Here is a 25,894-nt window from a genome sequence, read left to right as displayed (position 1 = left end):
CTCTCAGCCTAAGGTCGAGGGGTCAGAGGTAAAATTGGCAAAGTCAAGACATGTTTGAGCTGAATACACACCTGAAAGTATTTCATCAAGCAGTACAGGCCATGTGATCCAACACACATCATCACGTGACCGGCAGGACGGCCCCACAGACAGCCCAGTGGACACAGCAAGCCAGGGATTGAACCCTCGGACCCTCCTGACCCACAACGACTCCTGCACTGTGGTCACGTGGCACACAGTGATGGACATACACCTGGTGATGACCACTGGACACACTGACCGGCACACAGTCACGGACATACACCTGGTGATGACTACTGGACACACTGACCTGCACACAGTCATGGACATACACCTGGTGATGACCACAGGACACACTGACCGGCACACAGTCATGGACATACACCTGGTGATGACTACTGGACACACTGACCAGCACACAGTCATGGACATACACCTGGTGATGACTACTGGACACACTGACCTGCACACAGTCATGGACATACACCTGGTGATGACCACAGGACACACTGACCGGCACACAGTCATGGACATACACCTGGTGATGATCACCACTGGACACACTGACCGGCACACAGTCACGGGCATACACCTGGTGATGACCACAGGACACACTGACCGGCGCACAGTTACGGACATACACCTAATGATGACCACAGGACACACTGACGGGCACACAGTCATGGACATACACCTGGTGATGACTACTGGACACACTGACCAGCACACAGTCACGGACATACACCTGGTGATGACTACTGGACACACTAACCAGCACACAGTCACGGACATACACCTGGTGATGACCACTGGACACACTGACCTGCACACAGTCATAGACATACACCTGGTGATGACTACTGGACACACTGACCAGCACACAGTCACGGACATACACCTGGTGATGACCACAGGACACACTGACCGGCACACAGTCATGGACATACCCCTGGTGATGACCATGGACATACACCTGGTGATGACTACTGGACACACTGACCAGCACACAGTCATGGACATACACCTGGTCATGACTACTGGACACACTGACCAGCACACAGTCACGGACATACACCTGGTGATGACCACAGGACACACTGACCGGCACACAGTCATGGACATACACCTGGTGATGACTACTGGACACACTGACCAGCACACAGTCACGGACATACACCTGGTGATGACCACTTGACACACTGACCAGCACACAGTGATGGACATACACCTGCTGATGATGACCAATGTACACACTGACCGGCACACAGTCATGGACATACACCTAGTGATGACTATTGGACACACTGACCAGCACACAGTGATGGACATACACCTGCTGATGATGACCAGTGTACACACTGACCGGCACACAGTCATGGACATACACCTGGTCATGACTGCTGGACACACTGACCGGCACACAGTCATGGATATACACTTGGCGATAACCACAGGACACACTGACCAGTGTACAGTGATGGGCATAAACCTGTTGATGATGACCACAGGATACACTGACCAGAACACAGTGATGGACATACACCTGCTGATGATGACCAATGTACACACTAACCGGCACACAGTCATGGACATACACCTGGTGATGACCACAGGACACACTGACCTGCACACAGTCATGGACATACACCTGGTCATGACCACTGGACACACTGACCGGCACACAGTCATGGACATACACCTGGTGATGACCACAGGACACACTGACCTGCACACAGTCACGGACATACACCTGGTGGTGATGATCACTGGACACACTGAACGGCCCACAGTTACGGACATACACCTGGTGGTGATGACCACTGGACACACTGACCGGCCCACAGTTACGGACATACACCTAGTGATGACCACAGGACACACTGACCGGCACACAGTCATGGACATACACCTGGTGATGACCACAGGACACACTGACCGGCACACAGTCATGGACATACACCTGGTGATGACCACAGGACACACTGACCGGCACACAGTCATGGACATACACCTGGTGATGACCACAGGACACACTGACCGGCACACAGTCATGGACATACACCTGGTGATGACCACAGGACACACTGACCGGCACACAGTCATGGACATACACCTGGTGATAACTACTGGACACACTGACCAGTACACAGTGATGGACATACACCTGCTGATGATGACCACAGGACACACTGACCAGCACACAGTGATGGACATACACCTGCTGATGATGACCAATGTACACACTGACCGGCACACAGTCATGGACATACACCTGGTGATGACCACAGGACACACTGACCGGCACACAGTCATGGACATACACCTGGTGATGACCACAGGACACACTGACCTGCACACAGTCATGGACATACACCTGGTGATGACCACAGGACACACTGACCTGCACACAGTCACGGACATACACCTGGTGATGACCACAGGACACACTGACCTGCACACAGTCATGGATATACACCTGGTGGTGATGACCACTGGACACACTGACCGGCACACAGTCACGGACATACATCTGGTGATGACCACAGGACACACTGACCTGCACACAGTCACGGACATACACCTGGTGGTGATGAACACTGGACACAATGACCGGCACACAGTCATGGACATACACCTTCTTCTTCTTTCCGTTACACGACCAACATCGACTTGCCGATGACTCTGTCGTGGTTCATACACCTGGTGATGACCACAGGACACACTGACCTGCACACAGTCACGGACATACACCTGGTGGTGATGAACACTGGACACAATGACCGGCACACAGTCATGGACATACACCTTCTTCTTCTTTCCGTTACACGACCAACATCGACTTGCCGATGACTCTGTCGTGGTTCATACACCTGGTGATGACCACTGGACACACTGACCGGCACACAGTAATGGGCTGTGATGGAGAATATCGTCATCATCACCATCGTCGTCGACATCACCATCATCATTATCATCAAGATAATCGAAATACGTTTTTTTAAACAGAAATATGTTTGTTAAACCCCTTTTATTCTTGTTTCTTTTTTTTTTCTTTCTTTTTTTTCTTTTCTCTGTGTCTCTGTCTCTGTCTCTCTCTCTTTTGTGTATGTTCAGCACGTTGTTGGGTTTTTTTTTCTAGAACACTAAAGCCACACACTCGCTGACACACTAGGTCACTTAAAAGCCATCACATTCACCGCACATTTAAACATAAGGTCCAATGTAATGTGAATTAGGAAGAAAAGACAGCAACGAAGGTTTGTAGAAGCACCAACAAAAATAAAGAAAAAGAAAAGAAAATTGTTTCTTGATTATAAACATGTTTAAACCAAATGTTTCTGAAATAACCCAAGAAGAGAGAGAGAGTCTGTGTGTGTGTGAGTGTGTGTGTGTGTGTGTGTGTGTGTGTGTGTGTGTGTGTGTGTGTGTGTGTGTGTGTGTGTGTGAGTGTGTGTGTGTGTGTGTACGCACGCGCGCGTGTGTGCGTTGGTGGGTATTTGCGTCGCGGGTCCGCGTCTTCGTGTATGTCTGTTCATGTATATCTTCCTGAGAAACCATACTATACGTAAACACACGCGCACACTTCGCCGTTTACTTTTTTTTTCTTTTTCTTTTTCTTAAAAGACTAAGAGAGTAACTGATTTTTTCCCAATACACATGCGAACTGGGAATAAGCGTATCGTTATCAACATGAAAGTGACAGGCGAAGCGGGAATAGCGAAGTGAAGTAGACGAAGCGGGAATGGGCGAAGCGAGAGTGGGTGGGGCTAGAAATGGGTGGAGTGGGAGTGGGTAGGGCAAGAACTGGGTGGTGTGGGAGTGGGTGGGGCTAGAAATGGGTGGAGTGGGAGTGGGTGGGGCTAGAAATGGGTGGAGTGGGTGGGGCAAGAACTGGGTGGTGTGGGAGTGGGTGGGGCTAGAAATGGGTGGTGTGGGAGTGGGTGGGGCAAGAACTGGGTGGTGTGGGAGTGGGTGGGGCAAGAACTGGGTGGTGTGGGAGTGGGTGGGGCAAGAACTGGGTGGTGTGGGAGTGGGTGGGGCAAGAACTGGGTGGTGTGGGAGTGGGTGGGGCAAGAACTGGGTGGACTGGGAGTGGGTGGGGCTAGAAATGGGTGGTGTGGGAGTGGGTGGGGCAAGAACTGGGTGGTGTGGGAGTGGGTGGGGCAAGAACTGGGTGGTGTGGGAGTGGGTGGGGCAAGAACTGGGTGGTGTGGGAGTGGGTGGGGCAAGAACTGGGTGGTGTGGGAGTGGGTGGGGCAAGAACTGGGTGGACTGGGATTAGGCTAATTGGAAATAGGCGAATCGGGAACAGGTGAACTTGGATGACACCCAAGGTACTGTTGTCTTATCGAAGTGTATTTATCGCAAAGCGATATTGATCACAAGAGACACCCTTACTGTAATCTCTACACAACTGTTGATATATGTCAGTACATATATTCTGCCCGTTTCTATTTCTGGGTCCTGCTTACTGCATTGCGATGTTATCAATTCAGTTATTTACAAATGGAAAGACGACCTGCTGATAACCTACAACTTCAACAGTCTGACAGACCTGTGCCCTGGGCGGGCAGTGAAAAGTGGTGGGCCGTTTATACACAGTGTGCACAGCGTGATATCGTTTGGGCGAAGTCTTGCACGGTATCCCACAGGAAGAAAATCAGTGTTGCAATGTTTGTCTTGTTTGGTTCGTGGACACCAGGCATTCTGAAGTTTCCTCGGTGTTGACATGTACCGGTAGGTACTGTTAGATAGATAGATCGACACATACATACATACATGGGTATATACTTACAAATTGCGCGTGCGTGCGTGTGCGTGCGTGCGTGCGTGCGTGTGCGCGCGCGCGCGTGTGTGTGTGTGTGTGTGTGTGTGTGTTGACTTGTGTTGTTTTTCTTTCTTTGTTATAGGTTCACGTGTTATTTTGGTGGGAATGAGAGTGGTAAAGGCTTTTATGGTGAATGCATTGAAATGAATTTGTAGGTGAGGGTTTTGGTGAGATGATGTTGATGAGGGCATTGGTGATTTGGATGTGTTGTTTGATGGTTGATGAGATGGTGATTTTGGTGTGTTGATGAGGGCATTGGTGATTTGGGTGTGTTGATGAGATGGTGATTTTGGTGTGTTGATGAGGGCATTGGTGATTTGGGTGTGTTGATGAGGGCATTGGTGATTTGGGTGTGTTGATGAGATGGTGATTTTGGTGTGTTGATGAGGGCATTGGTGATTTGGGTGTGTTGATGAGATGGTGATTTGGGTGTGTTGATGAGGGCATTGGTGATTTTGGTGTGTTGATGAGGGCATTGGTGATTTTGGTGTGTTGATGAGATGGTGATTTGGGTGTGTTGATGAGATGGTGATTTGGGTGTGTTGATGAGGGCATTGGTGATTTGGGTGTGTTGATGAGGGCATTGGTGATTTTGGTGTGTTGATGAGGGCATTGGTGATTTGGGTGTGTTGACGAGGGCTTTGGTGAGAATATGAGTTGGTCAGGGTTTTGATAACAAAAAAAGAAAATAATAATAATAATAATAATAATAATAATAATAAAACCAGGAAGGGTGAGAGTAGACGTTGTTGTGGATGGGTTGAGCAGAGCACTGCTGGTAGTCATGGACAAACTGGGAGGGCAAGGCGCTTCAACGGAAATGGAGGACTGGGGACCAAAGGTTAAAGATGAAAGGTGAAACATCCAATAGCTTTTCACGGCTATGAGGGCGGTGAATTCACATCCCCTGTGTCCAGGCCTCAGCATAGGAAAGTAGGACCCAATCCTCTCCTTCCGCTGGTTAAACCTTCCCCCAGCCAAAGTCAGGTGCCCGTTCACACCTGGGTGGAGTGAGGAAAATTTGTATTTGTATTTCTTTTTATCACAACAGATTTCTCTGTGTGAAATTCGGGCTGCTCTCCCCAGGGAGAGCGCATCGCCACACTACAGCGCCACCCTTTTTTGTACTTTTTCCTAAGTGCAGTTTTATTTGTTTTTCCTATCGAAGTGGATTTTTCAACATAATTTTGCCAGGAACAACCCTTTTGTTGCCGTGGGTTCTTTTACGTGCGCTAAGTGCATGCTGCACACAGGACCTCGGTTTGCGTCCAGACCACCACTCAAGGTATAGTGGAGGGGGAGAAAATATCGGCTGCTGAGCCGTGATTCGAACTAGCGCACCTAGGCGGACGCGGATCGAAGCTAAATGCCTTTCTCAAGGTCAAAGCACCAAACCTGTACGGGTCCTCGATCCCTGATCACTGGTGATTGCTGACTGAAACCAGAGGTATCGAAAACCTGAACGAGTTACAGCACGTTGATATGACAATGAAACCTCTTGTCCCAGCACGCGCCGTCAGTGCCGTGAAACAGGTGAGGTTTGCAGTGAGACAGACGAGCAGCGAGACTCCTCAAATAGTGCTGGTAAGTGGAGGGGGTGTGGGGAGGATGGGACGGGAGGGAGATATGGGCACGGAGGTGTGTGTGGGAGAGGGGGGGGGGGCAGATCTATCAATCAGGGTTGAAAGTTCTCCAGTCTGACGGGCGTTGTTACCTGATAAGAATAGGTCACCCACTGGTCTGTTCTGTCTCTCTATCTTTTTGTCTCTGTCTCTCGCTGTCTCTCTGTGTCTCTCTGTCTCACTGTTTCTGTTTTTGCCTGTCTGTCGTTCTGTCTGTCCGTAAAAACGTCTGTCTGTCTGTCTCCCTGTCTGTCTGTCAGTCTCTCTCTCTCTCTCTCTCTCTCTCTCTCTGTATCTCTCGCTCTCTCCCCCCTCTCACTCACTCACTCACACACACACAAATGCCCCCTCTCGCACACACATTCACTAAACACAGACGCTGAAACACTCTTTCAATTCAGATTGTCAATCGTGACGTAATCAAGAAATCAAATGCACGTCAACATCCCTTCCTCATCACCCCTCCCTCATCTCCCCCTCCCTCATCACCCCCTCCCTCATCACCCCCTTCCCTCATCGCCCCTCCCTCATCACCCCTCCCTCATCACCCCTTCCCTCATCACCCCCTCCCTCATCTCCCCCTCCCTCATCACCCCCTTCCCTCATCGCCCCTCCCTCATCACCCCCTCCCTCATCACTCCTCCCTCATCACCCCTCCCTCATCACACCCCTGCCTCACCACCACCCTCCCTCATCACACCATACCCTCATCACACCCCTGCCTCACCACACCCCTGCCTCACCACGCCCCTCCCTCATCACCCCTCCCTCATCTCCCCCCTGAGGTCCACCCTGTGGTCAGGACCAAATCAAACACACTGCAAAACAAGAGACAAACAAATAAAGTCATAAATAGAATCGACTACTGTAATGCTCTTCTCACAGGCTGTCCACACAATGTTCTTCAGCGAATTCAACAACTCCAAAACAATACTGCCCGTCTGACTCTCAGAGTTCCATGTACTGATCACATTTCTCCTTACTTCCGTACTGTACACTGGTTCCCCATTGATGCGAGAATTGAATACAAAGTTGTGTGTCTCTGCTATTCTGCTTTCCACTCCTCAGGACTTACATATCTTTCTTACACTCCCCCAAGAACTCTCCGCTCTTCCTCTGTCACCTTCTGAAACTTCCTCGTGTCAATCCAAGTACCTATGGTGAACGTTCTTACCTCTTTGCTGCTCATATCTGGAACAACCTTCCTCATCATATCCGTGCATCTGGTTCTATCTCTGCCTTTCGCTCTTCACTAAAAACTAATCATTGTGATTAAAATCTGTCCATAAGCACTCTCAGTTTCCTTCTTCTGCAACACCACCCCATGCCTGTCAGCATGACGAACGAGAGAGGGAGAATGGGTGGGAGGGAGGAGTTTTGAGAAAGAGTGGTCATGAATGACTGATGTAATTTGTAACTTTTTTCTCTTATGAAAAGCGCCCTGAGCTCTTAGAGAGAAAGGGTGCAATATAAATGTGCACAAGTAGTAGTAGTAGTAGTAGTGGTAGTAGTAGTTGTAGTAGTGGTAGTAGTAGTAGTAAATCGGAGGCGTTGTATGACGTGACTGGCTTGTTTCTACAATTTGTGTATTGTTTTGTTTTCCCTCATGTTAAAGATGTATCACTGTAATCTGAAGACATCAGTATGTATTGATTTCAATTTTGTCATGTTCGATGCGTGTGAAAGTACTTTGTAATGGTCATTGTGAAATATCCTGAAATGAGAGCAAAGAACATTTCGTGTAAGGAGGAAAAAAACACAGAGAAAAACACCACCACCAACCACCCCACCATCCTTCAGTTCAGCTCCTAACTCACATTCTCCGACTTGTCTTGATAATAATAAACAAGAGAGGCAAGGCCTTCAAGACACTTGTGATACACTTTTAAAAAAATCCAAGCTTTTTATGCATTGAGTATAATTTCCAAATGTAATGTTTAAGATGAAAAAGATCAGGTTAAAGCAAATTAAGTCCCCTAGCATTAATTACAGAGTAATTTCCCTTTTTTACTATCTGCACCAAAACGTTTGCAAAATAAATAAAACTTCCATGCATAGCAAAAGAAGTTCCTGTTTGAACAAAAAATGATAATAATGACTGCTCTTATTGTTGGGTCAGAATATCAGATCAAAGTGCCAAGTTTAGATAATACAAAAAATATAAATATAACAGTACATGCAGTTTGCATATAATTAGGCTTCTTTTTTTTTCTTTTTTGTGCCCATCCCAGAGGTGCAATATTGTTTTAAACAAGATGACTGGAAAGAACTGAATTTTTCCTATTTTTATGCCTAATTTGGTGTCAACTGAAAAAAGTATTTGCAGAGTAAATGTCAATGTTAAAGTTTACCACGGACACACACACAGAGAGACAACCGAACACCGGGATAAAACATAGACTCACTTTGTTTACACAAGTGAGTCAAAAATGATTATCGATGATAATAAAAGGCCTAAAGTGGGAGAGGTTTGTGAAATGTGGATGATGCTGCACTGTGTTCAAACGAGTATTGTAGCGAGTTTCTACCGTATTTTTCTTTCATCATCATATTACTGTGTTATTCATACCGCATGTGATGTCAAATGCTTTGAGAGCCGCAGGTAAATGCACGTTATTATTATTGATATATATATATTTTTTTTTTTTTTATTATCATTATTTGTTTCCAGATCCCACTGGGTGGATAGTATGTTTTGGCCCCAGTACAATCAGGTGGGCTATATACAAAAAACAAGTATAAAGATATAAAGATAATGGTGATGTGCTTTAGAAGACGTTCCTACTCTCACCTGCTTACCCTATCAGCCGTTCATTGAACAAATAGACATGAGAGCCGTTTGATAAGTAGGGGCCATGCCCCCACCCCCACCCCTCAACCCCCCCTTCCCTCCCCTCCCCCCGCATCCCCCACTCCCACCCCCACACCTTCTACCTTCAACCCCCAACCCCACCCATTTCTGTCGATGTGCCGCGTTGGTCGTGAAGCCAGAAACGTCATGAAGGGAAAACGGAGTGGGGGAAGGGGAGTTGGAGGGGTGTGGGAAGTGGGGAGGGGCAAGGCGGCCGAGATAACCGCAAAGGACAGACACCTTCAGGCCTGGTGACAGGGAAAACAAAACGAAACACTGTTGCCTGGCGGCGGGGTTGTCATAGCAGACAACAGTGGGCCCAGTTTTCACCCCTTCCATTTTCTTCAATGCACACACTCTCTCTCTCTCTCTCTCTCTCTCTCTCTCTCTCAATTGCACGTTTATACATACATGTGCTCACACACACACACACACACACACACACACACACACACACATATATATATATATATATATATATATATATATATATATATACATATACATATATATATATATATTACATTTATACGTCCACACGATCAGAAGGAAGAAGCTGCAACATGAGCAGAATCGTGCGTGAAATGAGTGTATCTCTGTGTGTGTGTGTGTGTGTGTGTGTGTGTGTGTGTGTGTGTGTGTGTGTGTGTGTGTGTGTGTGTGTGTGAGGTGGGGCCAGAAAGGGAGGACAGAAGGGGTCACTCACTGCCCAGTCAATCACGGCCAGTCCAGCCCTCAAACGCACGCACCACTCCACAGTGCACGCCGACACACCAGGCGCCCCACACAGGGACGGAGGGACCAAGTCGCTGTTCTGCTGTTACGTGGTGTCGGAAAACTGTGGATCTCTTTAAACGGTTCCTCTGTGTAGGATTTGTTATCTGTCTACACGGTGAAGGATACTAGTAGGCATCTGTTTCTTCAGGTTTGTATTGTTTTCTTGTTGTATGGTATCGTGTCATATTGTATCGTATCTTAACTTATCGTATCGTATCGTATCGTATCATGTTGCATTGAATTCCAATATATTGTAATATACTGTGTTTGCTTTAGCCTATTTTTTGTGGCAACAGATATCTCTGTCTAAACCTCAGGCTGCTCTCCCCAGAGAGAGAGAGAGAGAGAGAGACAGAGACAGAGAGACTGAACACTGAACACTGAAATGTTTAATGTCATTAGCTGTAAAGCTCTAGTGACATAGTAAATACCAATCAGAACAAAAATGGCACAAAACAAATAAAATGGAACAGACAGGAAAAACATAATTAAAGCAAACTAAACTACTTATGGATAAGCGGCACTTTGGTACTTTGTCATTTGCTTAAAAAGTCCATGTGGCAGGCAGGTTCTGTGCCTCCCCCCCCCCCCATTCCCCCCTCGCCCCCTCCTCTCAGTCCCCCCCCCTCCCCCCAGCAGTTCGTTTCAAGGTTTGGACAGTACACAGGAAACAAAGTACATATAATCCGTACAATGATTATTTAAGCATGTGACATCGAAACACATCATATCAATACGAACACATAACAAAGTAAATATCAAACATATGATAATTATTTAAGTCTATAATATCCAAACACGTCATACCATTACGAACACATCATAAAAATACATTGTCGAAATTGAACATCCAAATGTAACCCTTCCTTTTTGTCTATGCCTTTTCCCCTCATAGAACCCATACTAAGTTTTTAGTTGATTAATGAGTATATGGACCGATAGTAGATGTTTTACGTATATTTACTGCCTCGGATACATATTTTGCTAGTGAGAGTATCATATCTTCATTTTCTATCATCAGTATGCCGAACAAATCTTTTCTCTGCACTGGAGCTGTATTGAAAAGCGTACAGTTTTTTCGCAGTTCTTCGTATCTTTTGCAGTTAAATATGCAATGATTTTCATCTTCTGGCCTTTCGCCACACATTGGGCAAGGGGATATTCCTACGTCTGAATCGAACCATCTTCTGTTGGCATTCAGTCCAAGTGCTCTCAATCTGAGCTTGAGCAGATTTTATGCCACTTGTTTGTCACGATCTTGATAAATCTCTCTGTTAGAAATATTGATTTAAATGAATAAAACCATTTATGCCTACCATTGCTCTCTATTTTTCCGAGCCAGTTTTGTTTGTAACATGCTATAAGTCTATCTTTAAATTCCGATACAAAGATGCCCTACTCCTTGGCACATCCAGACCAGACCGAATCTATGTTCCTTTAGTGTTTTCTTTATGTGGAATACCCAGTGTCTGTTTGCCCTTCTCCTCTTGCAGCAACAGCATCTCATATGCTTGCCTACATAAGCGTGATGTTGGCAGTCTTGTAAGTTTAGGCCAATATTTTATGCATTTTACAATTGATTTGATATGCAGAGGGTACCTGCCAGTTTCGCCATACATTACAGTGTTTTCACCCCTTCCATTTTCTTCAATACTTCAGTAAGGGAGAGAGATAGAGACAGAGAAAGAGAGAGAGAGCACATCGCCACAGTACAGCGCCACTTTTCTTTTCTGTCAACAAATGTGTTTCACTGCCAAAGTTATAGAGGGGAGAGGGGGCAGGGGTGGAGGTGGCTTCCTGTGGACCCTGGCTTCCCAGTCAGTTGGGTGAATGATTCACTGGTCAATGTCTTCCCAGTCAGTTGGGTGAATGATTCACTGGTCAATGTCTTCCCAGTCAGTTGGGTGAATGATTCACTGGTCAATGTCTTCCCAGTCAGTTGGGTGAATGATTCACTGGTCAATGTCTTCCCAGTCAGTTGGGTGAATGATTCACTGGTCAATGTCTTCCCAGTCAGTTGGGTGAATGATTCACTGGTCAATGTCTTCCCAGTCAGTTGGGTGAATGATTCACTGGTCAATGTCTTCCCAGTCAGTTGGGTGAATGATTCACTGGTCAATGTCAGGTGGGTGAATGATTCACTGGTCAATGTCTTCCCAGTCAGGTGGGTGAATGATTCACTGGTCAATGTCTTCCCAGTCAGGTGGGTGAATGATTCACTGGTCAATGTCTTCCCAGTCAGTTGGGTGAATGATTCACTGGTCAATGTCTTCCCAGTCAGTTGGGTGAATGATTCACTGGTCAATGTCTTCCCAGTCAGTTGGGTGAATGATTCACTGGTCAATGTCAGGTGGGTGAATGATTCACTGGTCAATGTCTTCCCAGTCAGGTGGGTGAATGATTCACTGGTCAATGTCTTCCCAGTCAGGTGGGTGAATGATTCACTGGTCAATGTCTTCCCAGTCAGGTGGGTGAATGATTCACTGGTCAATGTCTTCCCAGTCAGTTGGGTGAATGGTTCACTGGTCAATGTCTTCCCAGACAGTTGGGTGAACGATTCACTGGTCAATGTCTGGTGCCCATTCTGCCCACATAGGTCTGTCTGGTTTCACGTTCATTTACACTGCTGGTTTTGTGATCTACTGGTGCATATTTTATCATAAACTATCAAAACAATGTATTGTACTTAATGGCGCTAACTCCCAATATAAATGGCTTTAAGCGCCTCACATGAAACAATACATATACAACAGCGCACTTTAACACACAACTGGAACATGAAGACACAGAAGTCGAAAATAAAATCTGTATGCACCAATACGGTAATACAAAATGCCGATATGAATGATCACATAAAAAAGACAAAACACGTCTATTTACATGTCTGTTTTCGTAGTTTACGTTGATATATAACGCTTTTCCGCCTCTCTGTTTTTCCGGTTCACTTGTGAAATTTCAGCGCCTATTCACATATCCAGTTTGCTGGTTTATCGGAGAACATTTAGCGCTCATTTGCCTGTTTTCGTAGTTTATTGATTTATTGCATTCATCAACGTGACTGTTTTCTCGACTTAATGATCAACATTCAATACTAATGTGAGTATTAACTTCAAAGTTTCTTGGTGAATAGTCAATGCCCATTTATATATTTGGTTTCGTGGTTTCCTGGTGAATATTAGCGCCCATTTACGTATCTGATTTTGTGGCTTGTGATGAAAATCCAGCACCAGTTTATATATCAACTTTTGTGATTTAGTAGTGAATGTTGATCGCCCATTTACTTTTTTGGATTCGTCGTTTGTTTGTGAACATTAAGCGATTATGCTCAGTTATATGTTTGTTTTTGCGTTTTATCCATTGATAATTATTTTCATATCTGGTTTCTGAGACCAATGCTCATTTGCATACGTCCTTTCGTCGTTTTTGTACGGAATTTCTTACGCTCGTTCATAATACCTGGCTTTGGAATGTATTAGTGAATATCTACCTTTCTCAGTTGTCTCGTTTCGTAGAATTATTGGTGAAGGTTTACTGCCCATGAGGTGTTTGAGTTCTTCGTTTGTTGGTGAATATTGAACGCCTGTTTACATATCTGGATTTTGGGGATTTCGTGATTATATGACGCTCGTTTGTGTATCTGGTTTCGTGGTTTATCTGTGAGTATTGGGTGTTGCACTTCATGTTGGGTTCGTTGGGGAATACTTAGTGCACCATGTTTTAGGTTCATCGGGAAATGATTTGAGTACTGTATTTGGGGTTCATTTGGGGAATATTTAGTGTATTGATTTGGGGTTCATTGGGGAATATTTAGTGTATTGATTTGGGGTTCATTTGGGGAATATTTAGTGTATTGATTTAGGGTTCATTGGGGAATGTTTAGTGTATTGATTTGGGGTTCATTGGGGAATATTTAGTGTACTGTATTTGGGGTTCATTGGGGAATATTTAGTGTACTGTATCTGGGGTTCATTGTGGGATATTTAGTGTACGGTATTTGGGGTTCATTGAGTAATATTGTGTCCATCTGTTCAGAACAGCGGAGCTTTCTGTCAGTAGCTCGCCTGAGGTATCCTCAATGACAGACGATTTGAATTATACAACTATCCCATACAACCAGATGACAGTTTGATTGACAGAGACATAACACCATCAAGGGAACCTTCATCTCCGCCAGTGTTGAGGGAAGAAGTGGAAGAAGCTGTACGCAGTCTACCAGCAGGAAAGTCACCTGGAGCAGACAACATACCGGCAGAGCTGCTCAAACACGGAGGGAATGAGCTGGTCACAATTGTAACAGCAATCTGTCAAAAGATCTGGGAGACAAAACAGTGGCCTTCAGAATGGACTCGGTCGCTCATCATCCCCATACCAAAAAAGGGGAATCTCCGCCAATGCCAGAATTACAGGACAATCAGTCTTATTAGCCACACGAGCAAAATCCTGCTTCGAGTCATTCTAAACCGACTCAAGAAAGAGGCTGAAGAACACCTGGCAGAGGAACAAGCCGGATTCAGAGCAGGCAGAAGCACAGTAGAACAGATCTTCACCTGCCGATTACTGATGGAAAAACACCTGCAACATCAAAGAGACCTGTTCCACAACTTCATAGACTTCAAGAAAGCCTTTGACAGGGTGTGGCATGATGGACTGTGGCAGGTACTCAGACAGTTTGGCATCAAGGAGGGTCTCACCCAAGTCATTCAGGCGCTGTACAAGACATCCAGCAGTGCAGTCCTCCTCAACAACCAAATCGGAATATACTTTAAGACCACAGTCGGTGTCCGTCAGGGTTGCCTGCTCTCCCCAGTACTATTCAACCTTTTCCTAGAAAACATCATCCGCGAAACCCTCCATGACTTCCACTCTACCATCTCCATAGGAGGAAGAATCATCAACAACTTGAGATTCGCAGATGACATAGATCTACTAGGAGGCAGCAACAAAGAACTACAAGACCTCACCAAGAGACTAGAAGGAAGAGCAGGTGCATACGGAATGGAAGTGAGCACCGAGAAAAGCAAAGTGTTGGTAAACAGCTCAACCAACACCCAAGCTCAAATCTTCATGAACGGACAACAACTTGAAGAAGTGGATGCTTTCAAATATCTCGGCTCCACCCTCACAAACGACGGTCGCTCAACAACTGAAATAAAGATTAGGATAGCGATCGCAACATCAGCAATGGCTAAGCTCAGCAAGATTTGGAAGAGCAGAGAGATCAGCTTTCCAACAAAGATCAAACTGTACAGATCCCTGGTGCTATCCATACTGCTGTATGGATGTGAAAGTTGGACTTTAACAGCAGACTACTAGGAAAGTTCAGACGTTTGAGACAAAATGCTTCAGACGATTGCTTGGAATCTCATGGAAGGACAGAAAGACCAATGACTTTGTCAAGAGCCAGATAACTATGCTAGCGGGTCCACTGGTACCACTCTTAGCAGTGGTCAAAAGGAGGAAGCTGTCATGGTTCGGGCATGTGACACGCCACAATTCACTGCAAAAGACAGTTCTACAGGGAACGCTAGAGGGTGGTAGGCGAAGAGGGAGGCAAGCCAAATGCTGGATGGACAACATCAAGGAATGGACCAATATGGATAGCGCTACGCTGATACGACAGGCAGAAGATAGAACCGGATGGCGTCGTCTGACTACGGAATCGTCCCTCATGTCTCCTCTACGCCCATCCCGGGCAGGAGAATGAATGGAAATGGAATGGAGTAATGTTTAGTGTATGGTATTTGGGGTTCATTTAGGGAATATTTAGTGTACTGTATTTGGGGTTCATTGGGGAATATTTAGTGTACTGTATCTGGGGTTCATTGTGGGATATTTAGTGTACGGTATTTGGGGTTCATTGAGGAATATTTAGTGTATGGTATTTGGGGTTCATTTAGGGAATATTTAGTGTACGGTATTTGGGGTTCATTGGGGAATATTTAGTGTACGGTATTTGGGGTTCATTGGGGAATGTTTAGTGTACGGTATTTGGGGTTCATTGGGGATTGTTTAGTGTACGGTATTTGGGGTTCATTGGGGAATATTTAGTGTACGGTATTTGGGGTTCATTGGGGAATGTTTAGTGTACGGTATTTGGGGTTCATTGGGGAATATTTAGTGTATGGTATTTGGGGTTAATTTAGGGAATGTTTAGTGTACTGTATTTGGGGTTCATTGGGGAATATTTAGTGTACTGTATCTGGGGTTCATTGTGGGATATTTAGTGTACGGTATTTGGGGTTCATTGGGGAATATTTAGTGTATGATATTTGGGGTTCATTGGGGAATGTTAAGTGTACGGTATTTTGGGTTCACTGGGGAATATTTAATGTACGGTATTTGGGGTTCATTGGGGAATGTTTAGTGTACGGTATTTGGGGTTCATTGGGGAATATTTAGTGTACGGTATTTGGGGTTCATTGGAGAATATTTAGTGTATGGTATTTGGGGTTCATTGGGGAATGTTTAGTGTACGGTATTTGGGGTTCATTGGGGAATGTTTAGTGTAAGGTATTTGGGGGTTATTGGGGGATATTTAGTGTACGATAATCTGTGTCCAGTGGGGAATACTTACTGGACGGTAATTGGGTTTCCTCGGGAAATATCTAACGTTCAATTACATATGTGAAACGTTGCCTGTTACAGGATGGAGAACCGCAACAAGGTGGGGAACAGCGAGGGTGGCATTGTGGGTCTAACAGTCAGCACTGACTCTCCTCTGTCTCAGGTCAGTTACTGCCCTTGCCAGTGAGCTGCTTTGTCTTTTTTCCTTTTTATTTCTTTTTTTCCGAGGGTGAAGAGGAGTTGGACTTGGTCGTGTGTAATATCTATGCTTCTGACCCACTGTGTAATCAATGGGATTAGGTTCGAAACCCGTTTCTCTATGGCGTTGTGTCCTTGGGAAAGGCGATATACTTAGATTTCCTCACTCTGCCGAAGTGTGAATACATGACTTAGGTTGGGGAAAGTTAAAAGCAGCAGAAGGAGAGAACTGGGCCCCGCCTTTCTATGCCGATACAGTTGATATGAATTCACTGCTTCATGACAGGAGAAGGCTATGGGACCTTTAATTTTAACAATTGATTGTTACTGGTGAGCTTTTGTTGCTGTTATGAGCTTGTTGCTTTGTTATCTCTAATGGATTTCCGTTGTTGGTTGGTGAGTTTGTTGTTTTGTTGGTTGGTGAGTTTGTTGTTCTGTTGGATGGCGAGCCTGTTGCTCTGCTGGTTGGTGAGTTTGTTGTTCTGTTGGTGAGTTTGTTGTTCTGTTGGTTGGTGAGTTTGTTGTTCTGTTGGTTGGTAAGTTTGTTGTTCTGTTGGTTGGTGAGCCTGTTGTTCTGTTGGTTGGTGAGTTTGTTGTTCTGTTGGTTGGTGAGTCTGTTGTTCTGTTGGTTGGTGAGTTTGTTGTTCTGTTGGTTGGTGAGCCTGTTGTTCTGTTGGTTGGTGAGTTTGTTGTTCTCTTGGTTGGTGAGCCTGTTGTTCAGTTGGTTGATGAGTTTGTTGTTCTCTTGGTTGGTGAGCCTGTTGTTCTGTAGGTGAGTTTGTTGTTCTGTAGGTGAGTTTGTTGTTCTGTTGGTTGGTGAGCCTGTTCTGTTGGTGAGTTTGTTCTGTTGGTTGGTGAGCCTGTTCTGTTGGTTGGTGAGTTTGTTGTCTGTTGGTTGGTGAGCCTGTTCTGTTGGTTGGTGAGTTTGTTGTTCTGTTGGTTGGTGAGTTTGTTGTTCTGTTGGTTGGTGAGTTTGTTGTTCTGTTGGTGAGTTTGTTGTTTTGTTGGTTGGTGAGTTTGTTGTTCTGTTGGTTGGTGAGCCTGTTGTTCTGTTGGTTGGTGAGTTTGTTGTTCTGTTGGTGAGTTTGTTGTTCTGTTGGTTGGTGAGTTTGTTGTTCTGTTGGTTGGTGAGCCTGTTGTTCTGTTGGTTGGTGAGTTTGTTGTTCTGTTGGTTGGTGAGCCTGTTGTTCTGTTGGTTGGTGAGCCTGTTGTTCTGTTGGTTGGTGAGTTTGTTGTTCTCTTGGTTGGTGAGTTTGTTGTTTTGTTGGTTGGTGAGTTTGTTGTTCTCTTGGTTGGTGAGCCTGTTGTTCTGTAGGTGAGTTTGTTGTTCTGTAGGTGAGTTTGTTGTTCTGTTGGTTGGTGAGCCTGTTCTGTTGGTGAGTTTGTTCTGTTGGTGAGCCTGTTCTGTTGGTTGGTGAGTTTGTTGTTCTGTTGGTTGGTGAGTTTGTTGTTCTGTTGGTTGGTGAGCCTGTTGTTCTGTTGGTTGGTGAGCCTGTTGTTCTGTTGGCTCTGTAGGGTTTCCGCTGCTCTTTCTTTCCCTCCCTTTCTCACCCCTCTCTTTCCCATTTCTCGCTCTCTCTCCCTCTCTCTTTCGTTGATAAATGGCTTAGCAATATACATAAAAGCGAATTTACTGGCGTCCTTATTGTGTACTTCCCCAAAGCATTTGACTTGACTGACCACAAACTCTTTCTAAAAAAATATAAATAATAGTAATAAAAAAAGCTAAGAATTTATGCACTGTCTGACAGAACTTTAGATCTTATGTCATCGTTATGTAACAAAAAGCAACTGGTCCTAGTCGATGAATTCAAGTCTGTTCTTTTGCCTCTTAAGAATGTTCTGAAACCTATACTATTCTTAATTTACATTAATGATTTACCCCTCTACTTAACAACACTTTGTGAAATGTTTGCAAATGATACAACCCTATATACCAATCACAATATTATACAAAATAGTATCTCTAGAGTTACAAGTGAATATCAGCTAGTTATGTGGTCAGAGTTAAATCATATGTGTCTCAATCCATAGAAAATAAAATACACTTTTAACACTAATCGGCAGAAGCGTCAAATAGTTCGGACAACATTTTCTCCCTTTACATGAATAATGTGATTATCAAAGAACTTGACAGCAATAAATTCTTGGAATCGTGGTTGAAAATAATTCATCATGGTTTGATCACATGTCGATGGTATGTAAGAATGTTGCAAAACAGATGTACTATCTGAACAAACCAAATAAAATCCTAAATGTTCATTCTCGAAAATTGTTCTTTCATGCAGACACTATAATCTCCTGTTGATTATGCATTCACTTTTTGGAATTCTGCAAGTCAGTTTTTTTCTCAAGCCGTTGTCTAGTTTTCACTTTCTCCTGAAATCTTCCACTCTGACACCTGAAGACTATTGGATATCGGATATTCCTCCATTCAAATGGAAATTGAAATACAATACAGCGGTTTTTATGTTCCAGTCGTATCTGATTGTACCCCACCCTCTGTTGTAAGTCTGTTTCAAACTAACAACAATCGCCACGTTCATAAGGTTATTTCGCCCCGTTTGTAAAGAAGGTGCCAGATAGACAGAAATAACTGAATAAGAATGAATGTGTTTGCTTGAAAGAGTATGCCTGCTATCTGTTCACTTGTCACTCCAATCAGAAAGTGTTCTCCCCAAAACACGAAAACACTTATTAACCACACCCTTTTATTTATTATTAAGAAAGATATCAAAAGCTGTTAAAGATAATAATAATAATAATAATTGGTATTTATAAGGCGCAAAATCGTTATGAAATCAAGCGCACATCAAAAAAGAAAAAATAAGAAAAAGAAAAAAAAGAAGAAAAAAAAGGGTACATCATTAACAAATGCGTGATAAAAAAGACGTAACAACATTGAGGAATTATAAACGTTAACACCGAAAACCCCCAAAATAACGGCAACATAAATATTACTTTCATCACACGCGTACACACACACACACACACACACACACACACAGAAAGACGGAGAGAGAGAGAGAGAGAGAGAGAGAGAGAGAGAGATTGTGTTTACAAATTATTTAAGTGAGTTCTGAATATTACTTTCTTTGAATACGCTTAGACTAGTTTGGACATTGAAAATGGGTGAAATATCATTCTGCAAAAAAACTAAAACCCTGAGCATAAAAGATGTAAATGGATTAATTCTTGAACGGTGTAAAGAAAATGGTATCCTATTTTCCTAGATCCATTTTTTTTTTTACTGGGCAACATCTTTATATCGGGGATTGGAATTTGTTAATTTGATATACTAATTTCCTAGATCCATTTTTTTACAGGGCAACTTTTATATCGGGGGATTGGGAATTGTTTCTTTTGAAAAATGGTTTCACGTGTTTCACGTGCATTTTTGTAATCATACCATGAGTTATGAAAGTGATGTGCTGCTGTGAAGTGTAGATTTGTTGCCAGGTGGTGTCATGAAGCTGTCCAGGTTAGGGACATATTTTTGCCTGTAAAGGTATGTTGAAAGTTATTGCACTCCGTTTGAAATGACTTTGACTACGTTTTGTGATGGGATATTGACCATAGTATATAAAAGCAGGACATTTGAATGGATAATTTAAGTAGCGTTTGAATGAGATACATTGATATGTTGTGGTTGATTTGATGTTGTTGTAAAGCTTGTATGAGTAATCAGTACTTGGTGCTTTGATGATATACAGTTAGGTTGATAATAGTTACTTAAATTTGTCTAAGTTTTGTTGGACTATTTAATGGCTAAGAAATGGTAATTTTTTTTTTTTGAAACATTGAATTGTGTAGTAGCTAAGCAGCTACATTTTGGTATTTCCTGATGGGATGAATGGGAATCATTTTAAGGTAATTGTATTTTGCATTACTTAGGGTGGTGAATGGACATCGTTTTCCAAGCAAAATATATTTCAAATGCATGTTATATGATTTGGATGTAAGGGGTAAGAAAAACTGGGTATCAATGGTGAGAATAAAGTTAAATGAAATGGGATTTGGTTATGTGTGGTTACAGCAGGGAGTAGGAGATATAAATGGATTTATCCGTACATTTCGAAATAGATTAATTGATTGTAGATGGCAAGTATGGTCGTACCACATTCAAGATAGCGATCGATTTGAGTCTTATAGGCAGTTTATTTCTATGCATTCACTTCCGATTTATCTGTCAATGAAGATGGATAGGCATTTGAAATATATTATGACAATGTTTAGATTTGGGATTTCCGATATCTCTCTTCATCGTTATCGTTATACTAAATTGAATGATCACGATATTATTTGTCCCTTGTGCAGATGTGCTGAAGAAAATGAACTTCACTTCGTGTTACGTTGCCCTGCCTTAAATGACCTTAGGCTACAGTTAATTCCACACAAAAATATCATAGACATCCATCTCTGTTTCGACTTTCCTTGCTAATGTCATCAACAAATGAAACCATTGTAAAAGAGTTCGCTATATACGTGTATAAGGCATTCAAAATCCGCAGTTTGATATGTGATTAATTGTGCTTTTTGTGTGTGCATGTGCATTACTAGAATTGTAGTTAAATGTTTTCTGTTCCACATTGTTCTGGAATGTAACAATTTGTGCTCACTGATCCCCTTCATGAGGGGCTACGGCCTTTATTGAATACAAACGTTCGTTCGTTCGTTCTCTCCCACCCTCTTTCCTCTCCCACCCTCTCTCTCACCCTTTTCTCTCCCACACTCTCTTTCCTCTCCCACCCTCTCTCTTTCCTCTCCCACCCTCTCTCTCACCCTTTACTCTCCCACCCTCTCTCTTTCCTCTCCCACCCTCTCTCTTTCCTCTCCCACCCTCTCTCTCACCCTTTCCTCTCCCACCCTCTCTCTTTCCTCTCCCACCCTCTCTCTCACCCTTTACTCTCCCACCCTCTCTCTTTCCTCTCCCACCCTCTATCTCACCCTTTTCTCTCCCACCCTCTCTTTCCTCTCCCACACTCTTTCCTCCCTCACCCTCTCTCTTTCCTCTCCCACCCTATCTCTTTCCTCTCCCACCCTCTCTTTCCTCCCTCACCCTCTCTCTTTCCTCCCTCACCCTCTCTCTTTCCTCTCCCACACTCTCTCTTTCCTCTCCCACACTCTCTCTTTCCTCTCCCACCCTCTCTCACCCTTTTCTCTCCCACCCTCTCTATTTCTTCTCCCACACTCTGTCTTTCCTCTCCCACCCTCTCTCTCACCCTTTCCTCTTCCACCCTCTCTTTCCTCCCCCACCATCTCTCTCACCCTTTCCTCTCCCACCCTCTCTTTCCTCTCCCACTCTCTCTCTCACCCTTTCCTCTCCCACCCTCCTCCCGAAACCTGGAGGGGGTCAGGCTGGTGTTCTCCTGACCCACTCCCGGAAGGGTCACTACCTTGTCGTGGTCGGGAGGCTTAGTGGCCAGTGATCGAGCGAGCTATGTCGGCGGGGGCATCAGTGCTTCTTGGGGTTTGGTGCTCTGATCCCAGGTCTTAATTGACAGCCTACATAGCCATCGTAGCTGTCAGGGCTGAATAAGTGGTGGTTTTGTACTGATGCCCCTGATAGGGCTTCCCATGCCGAACAGGTCGTGAGTGAGGCCCAAACTAAACGTGACCCACTGTCCCTTTCGCTGTTCTCTGTTCTTCTTTTTACTGCCTCTTTTCTGTCCTCAGAGAGGAGAGAGCACGCTGCTCTCAACACATCCCTTTGGCTCGGACCTCTCCTAAGACAGGCGGCACACATTGGCCCGTGTGTGTCAATCGGCTACCCCTTCGTGGGTCTGGGTCAAGACTGGCAGTTTAGTGGCTGACGAAGGCAACCCCCCTAGTGCTCGGTTCTCTGTCCCCGGGAGCTGGGCATGATCGGGGGGGAACACGTTGGAGCTGGACTGTTGGTCGTATATCCCTCCCGAAACCTGGAAGGGGTCAAGCTGGTGTTCCCTTGACCCTGGCCCCTAAGTTGGACCCCATGGTGGGTGGGTAAGGGAGGGATGAATTCAATTTTTTTTCAACATGACTTCCAAAAAACTACACCCCCCTGGCTCGGGTAAAAGAAGAAGACAGGGAACGGATGACTCAGACTCCGATTCTGAGGTCGTTGAGACCTCTGGATTTTGGCCATCGTGGCTGGTGATGGAGGGCGCTGATGACGACAAGCCGTTGTCGGCTCTCAGCCCCTTCGCTATCCAGAAGGGCTTTCAGTGTCTGGCAGGATCGCTGAAGTCCATCAAGAGGCTGAGGAGCGGAGCATTTTTAGTTCAGACGGAATCCAAAAAGGCAGACACAGCTCCTTCTCAAGGCGACCACTTTCGTGGATAGGGCGGTGAAGGTTTCCCCTCACAAAGGACTCAACTGCTCAAAGGGGGTCATCAGATGCCCGGAGTTGAAAGGTGTGTCTGAGGCCGAGATCAAGAGCGAGCTGTCCTCTCAGGGAGTGACCGAAGTGTACAGGGTGACGGTGAGGAAGGGGTCGGACAGAGTCCCGACCAACACTTTCTTCCTCACCTTCTGCTGCCCGGATGTCCCCAAGGACATTCAGGTCGGATACCTCATGGTCAGCGTAAGCTTGTATGTGCCGTCCCCCCTGAGATGCTTTAAATGTCAGAAATTCGGACACGTCAGGGACCGATGTAAGGAGGAAGAGGCGTGTGGCACCTGTTCGAAGGCGGCGCACCAGGGCGATTGCGTCAGTGCAGCCCGGTGTGCGAACTGCGGAGGTGGCCACCCGTCCTCATCGAAAGACTGCCCCGCCTGGAAAAAAGTAAAACAAATCCAGAAAGTCAAGACAGAAAAGAAAATTTCCTTCTTTCAGGCAAGGAAACGGGTGGAGGCCGCGTCGCCTAAGGTGTCGTATGCCTCTGTCGTCAGACCCAGGACGGTGGACGTCGCGGTCCAGACGACGTCCACAGGAACGCAGACGGACGACTTAACCGCCTCGTCGGAACCGTTGGCCTTGGGTGGAGACGCCGTGTCCACCCCTTCCCATCCTGTGCGGCAGTCCTCAGGGGCTGCTGGGCGGGAGCGGAAAACCTCGGGCGGAGGCACGTTGTCCTCCTCCCGCCCCACCCCACCCCCCGGCCCCCCTTGCCCCGCCTCTCGTCTGCCTGGCCCTCGGGCTGGCGGAAGTGGCCGGAAGCCCCCCGTACCTCCAAGGCTCAAGGAGGGGAGGGTTGCGGCCTCGGCGGGATCGGGAGGGGCCGAGGTGGTGGATATTCCGACTCGGTCGGAATCCGAAAAATTTATTTCGAAAAACAAATACTCCATCCTGGCGGACCTTGAGCCACCGCAAGCACAGGAGCAGGGGGTAGTGATGGAATAGGCTGCTGCTTTATTATTTTAACCTTTTTTAATGGCAGTGATCCACTGGAACATCCGGGGGTTCCACGCCAATTTTGAGGAACTCCAGCTGCTTTGTCGTGCTTTGAAACCCTCAGTGCTGGCGCTGCAGGAGACTCTGCAAAGAGATGGCAAGGTTTTATCTCTCTCTGGTTTTAACTCCGTTTTTAGACCCGCTCAACCGAAGCAAGAGGGATTGACGGGAGGTGTCGCTCTTTTTATTCGCAAGTCCCTTTTATACAGTACAATTCTTTTAAGCACCCCTTTACAGGCGGTGGCAGTCAGAGTCACGCTTGAGAAAACCATCACTGTCTGCTCTCTCTATCTTCCTCCTTCCGTCCGCGTTCTGAGGCAGGACCTCATGAACCTGGTCGACCAGCTCCCACGTCCGTTTTTACTGTTGGGCGACTTCAATGGACACTCCCCGCTCTGGGGAAATGAGATGACATCAGCCCGAGGTCTTCTCTTGGAAAACCTTCTTTCAGACATGGACTTGTGCTGTCTTAACGACAAGTCTCCCACTTACCTGCATCTGTCCTCTGGAAAGCTCTCGTGTTTAGATCTGTCGGTCTGCGATCCATCGTTGGTCCTGGACTACGAGTGGAAAGTGCACGACGATCTGCACGGGAGTGACCACTTTCCTGTCGTCCTCCGCCCCACAGATGGAGAAGGTGACTCTCTGCCTGACCGCCTGTATTACGACAAAGCAGACTGGAGTTTTTTTACCACCAAGATAAGAGCGGAGCTGCAGGAAGAAACAGTATTGAAAAGCAAGGACCCTGCTGACGCTCTGACTCGGATCGTTTTAGATTGCGCCAAAGCAGCAGTCCCATCGTCTACCTCCAAGCCTCAGGTCCCTAGAACGCCCTGGTTCAACGCGGAATGTCGGGAGGCCCACAAGTCTCGGAAGAGAGCGCAGCGACGCGTCTTTCGGAGACCGATAGCGTTCGAACCCATCAACAGCTGAGGGCGAAAGCCAGGTATGTTTTTAAAAAGAGCCAGAGGAAGTCATGGAGAGATTTTTGCTCTTCCTTAACCTCCAACACACCCAAGAAGAAAGTGTGGAGGGTTTTAAAAAGAATTAAGGGCAAAAACGTATGCCCGACCTTTCACCATCTTAAACTTTCAGACGCTCTGGTCACAGAGAAGAAAGCAGTTGCCAATTTGCTTGCCTCCACAATAGAACAGAACTCGAGATCTGCAAACAAATCTGCTCGCTTTCTTAAAACCAAAAACCTGTCAGAAAAAACACCATGTAACTTCTTTTCCGACAACACAGAGAATTACAACCTTCCTTTCACAATGAACGAACTTAAATCTGCCCTTCAGACCTGTACGGATTCCTGTCCAGGAATGGACGAGGTCCATTATAAACTCCTAAAGCACCTTCCCCAAACCTGTCTGGACACCCTGCTTAAAGTTTATAACCACATCTGAGTCACAGGCTTCTTTCCACCCTCCTGGCGGAAAGCCCTCATAATCCCGCTGCCGAAACCGGGAAAAGACCCCTCGAACCACTCCAACTACCGCCCAATGGCACTGACCAGCTGCATCTGCAAACTGATGGAGAAGATGGTCAACGGTAGACTGATGTGGAAACTAGAGACCGACGGCCTTCTGGCGAAAGAACAGTGCGGTTTCCGCAAGCATCGCTCTACCGTTGACCATCTGGTTCGTCAGGAAACCACTGTAAGA

The 25,894-nt window shown here is 45.6% G+C and overlaps 1 protein-coding gene across 5 annotated transcripts in view; it reads left to right on the top strand.

The window, feature by feature from the left end:
- Positions 1–4,602: 4,602 nt before the first annotated feature.
- The window catches only part of LOC143299493 (ninjurin-1-like), a 39,421-nt gene continuing 18,129 nt past the window's right edge, over positions 4,603–25,894 (top strand). Inside the window, exons 1-4 of one of the 5 annotated variants that reach the window (XM_076612733.1) lie at positions 4,603–4,758; positions 6,357–6,433; positions 9,992–10,247; positions 16,745–16,826. In XM_076612733.1, coding sequence (XP_076468848.1) covers positions 16,746–16,826 — 81 coding nt within the window. In that variant the 5' untranslated portion in view covers positions 4,603–4,758; positions 6,357–6,433; positions 9,992–10,247; position 16,745. The remainder of the gene's footprint in view (positions 4,759–6,356; positions 6,434–9,991; positions 10,248–16,744; positions 16,827–25,894) is intronic. The other 4 variants (XM_076612734.1, XM_076612732.1, XM_076612731.1 and 1 more) reach the window with 4 other exon arrangements.

This window comes from Babylonia areolata, chromosome 25 (genome assembly GCF_041734735.1).
Source record: "Babylonia areolata isolate BAREFJ2019XMU chromosome 25, ASM4173473v1, whole genome shotgun sequence".
Lineage (NCBI taxonomy): Eukaryota > Metazoa > Mollusca > Gastropoda > Neogastropoda > Buccinidae > Babylonia > Babylonia areolata.
Note: the sequence above shows the minus strand (reverse complement) of the source record. Positions and strands in the feature narration are given on the sequence as shown.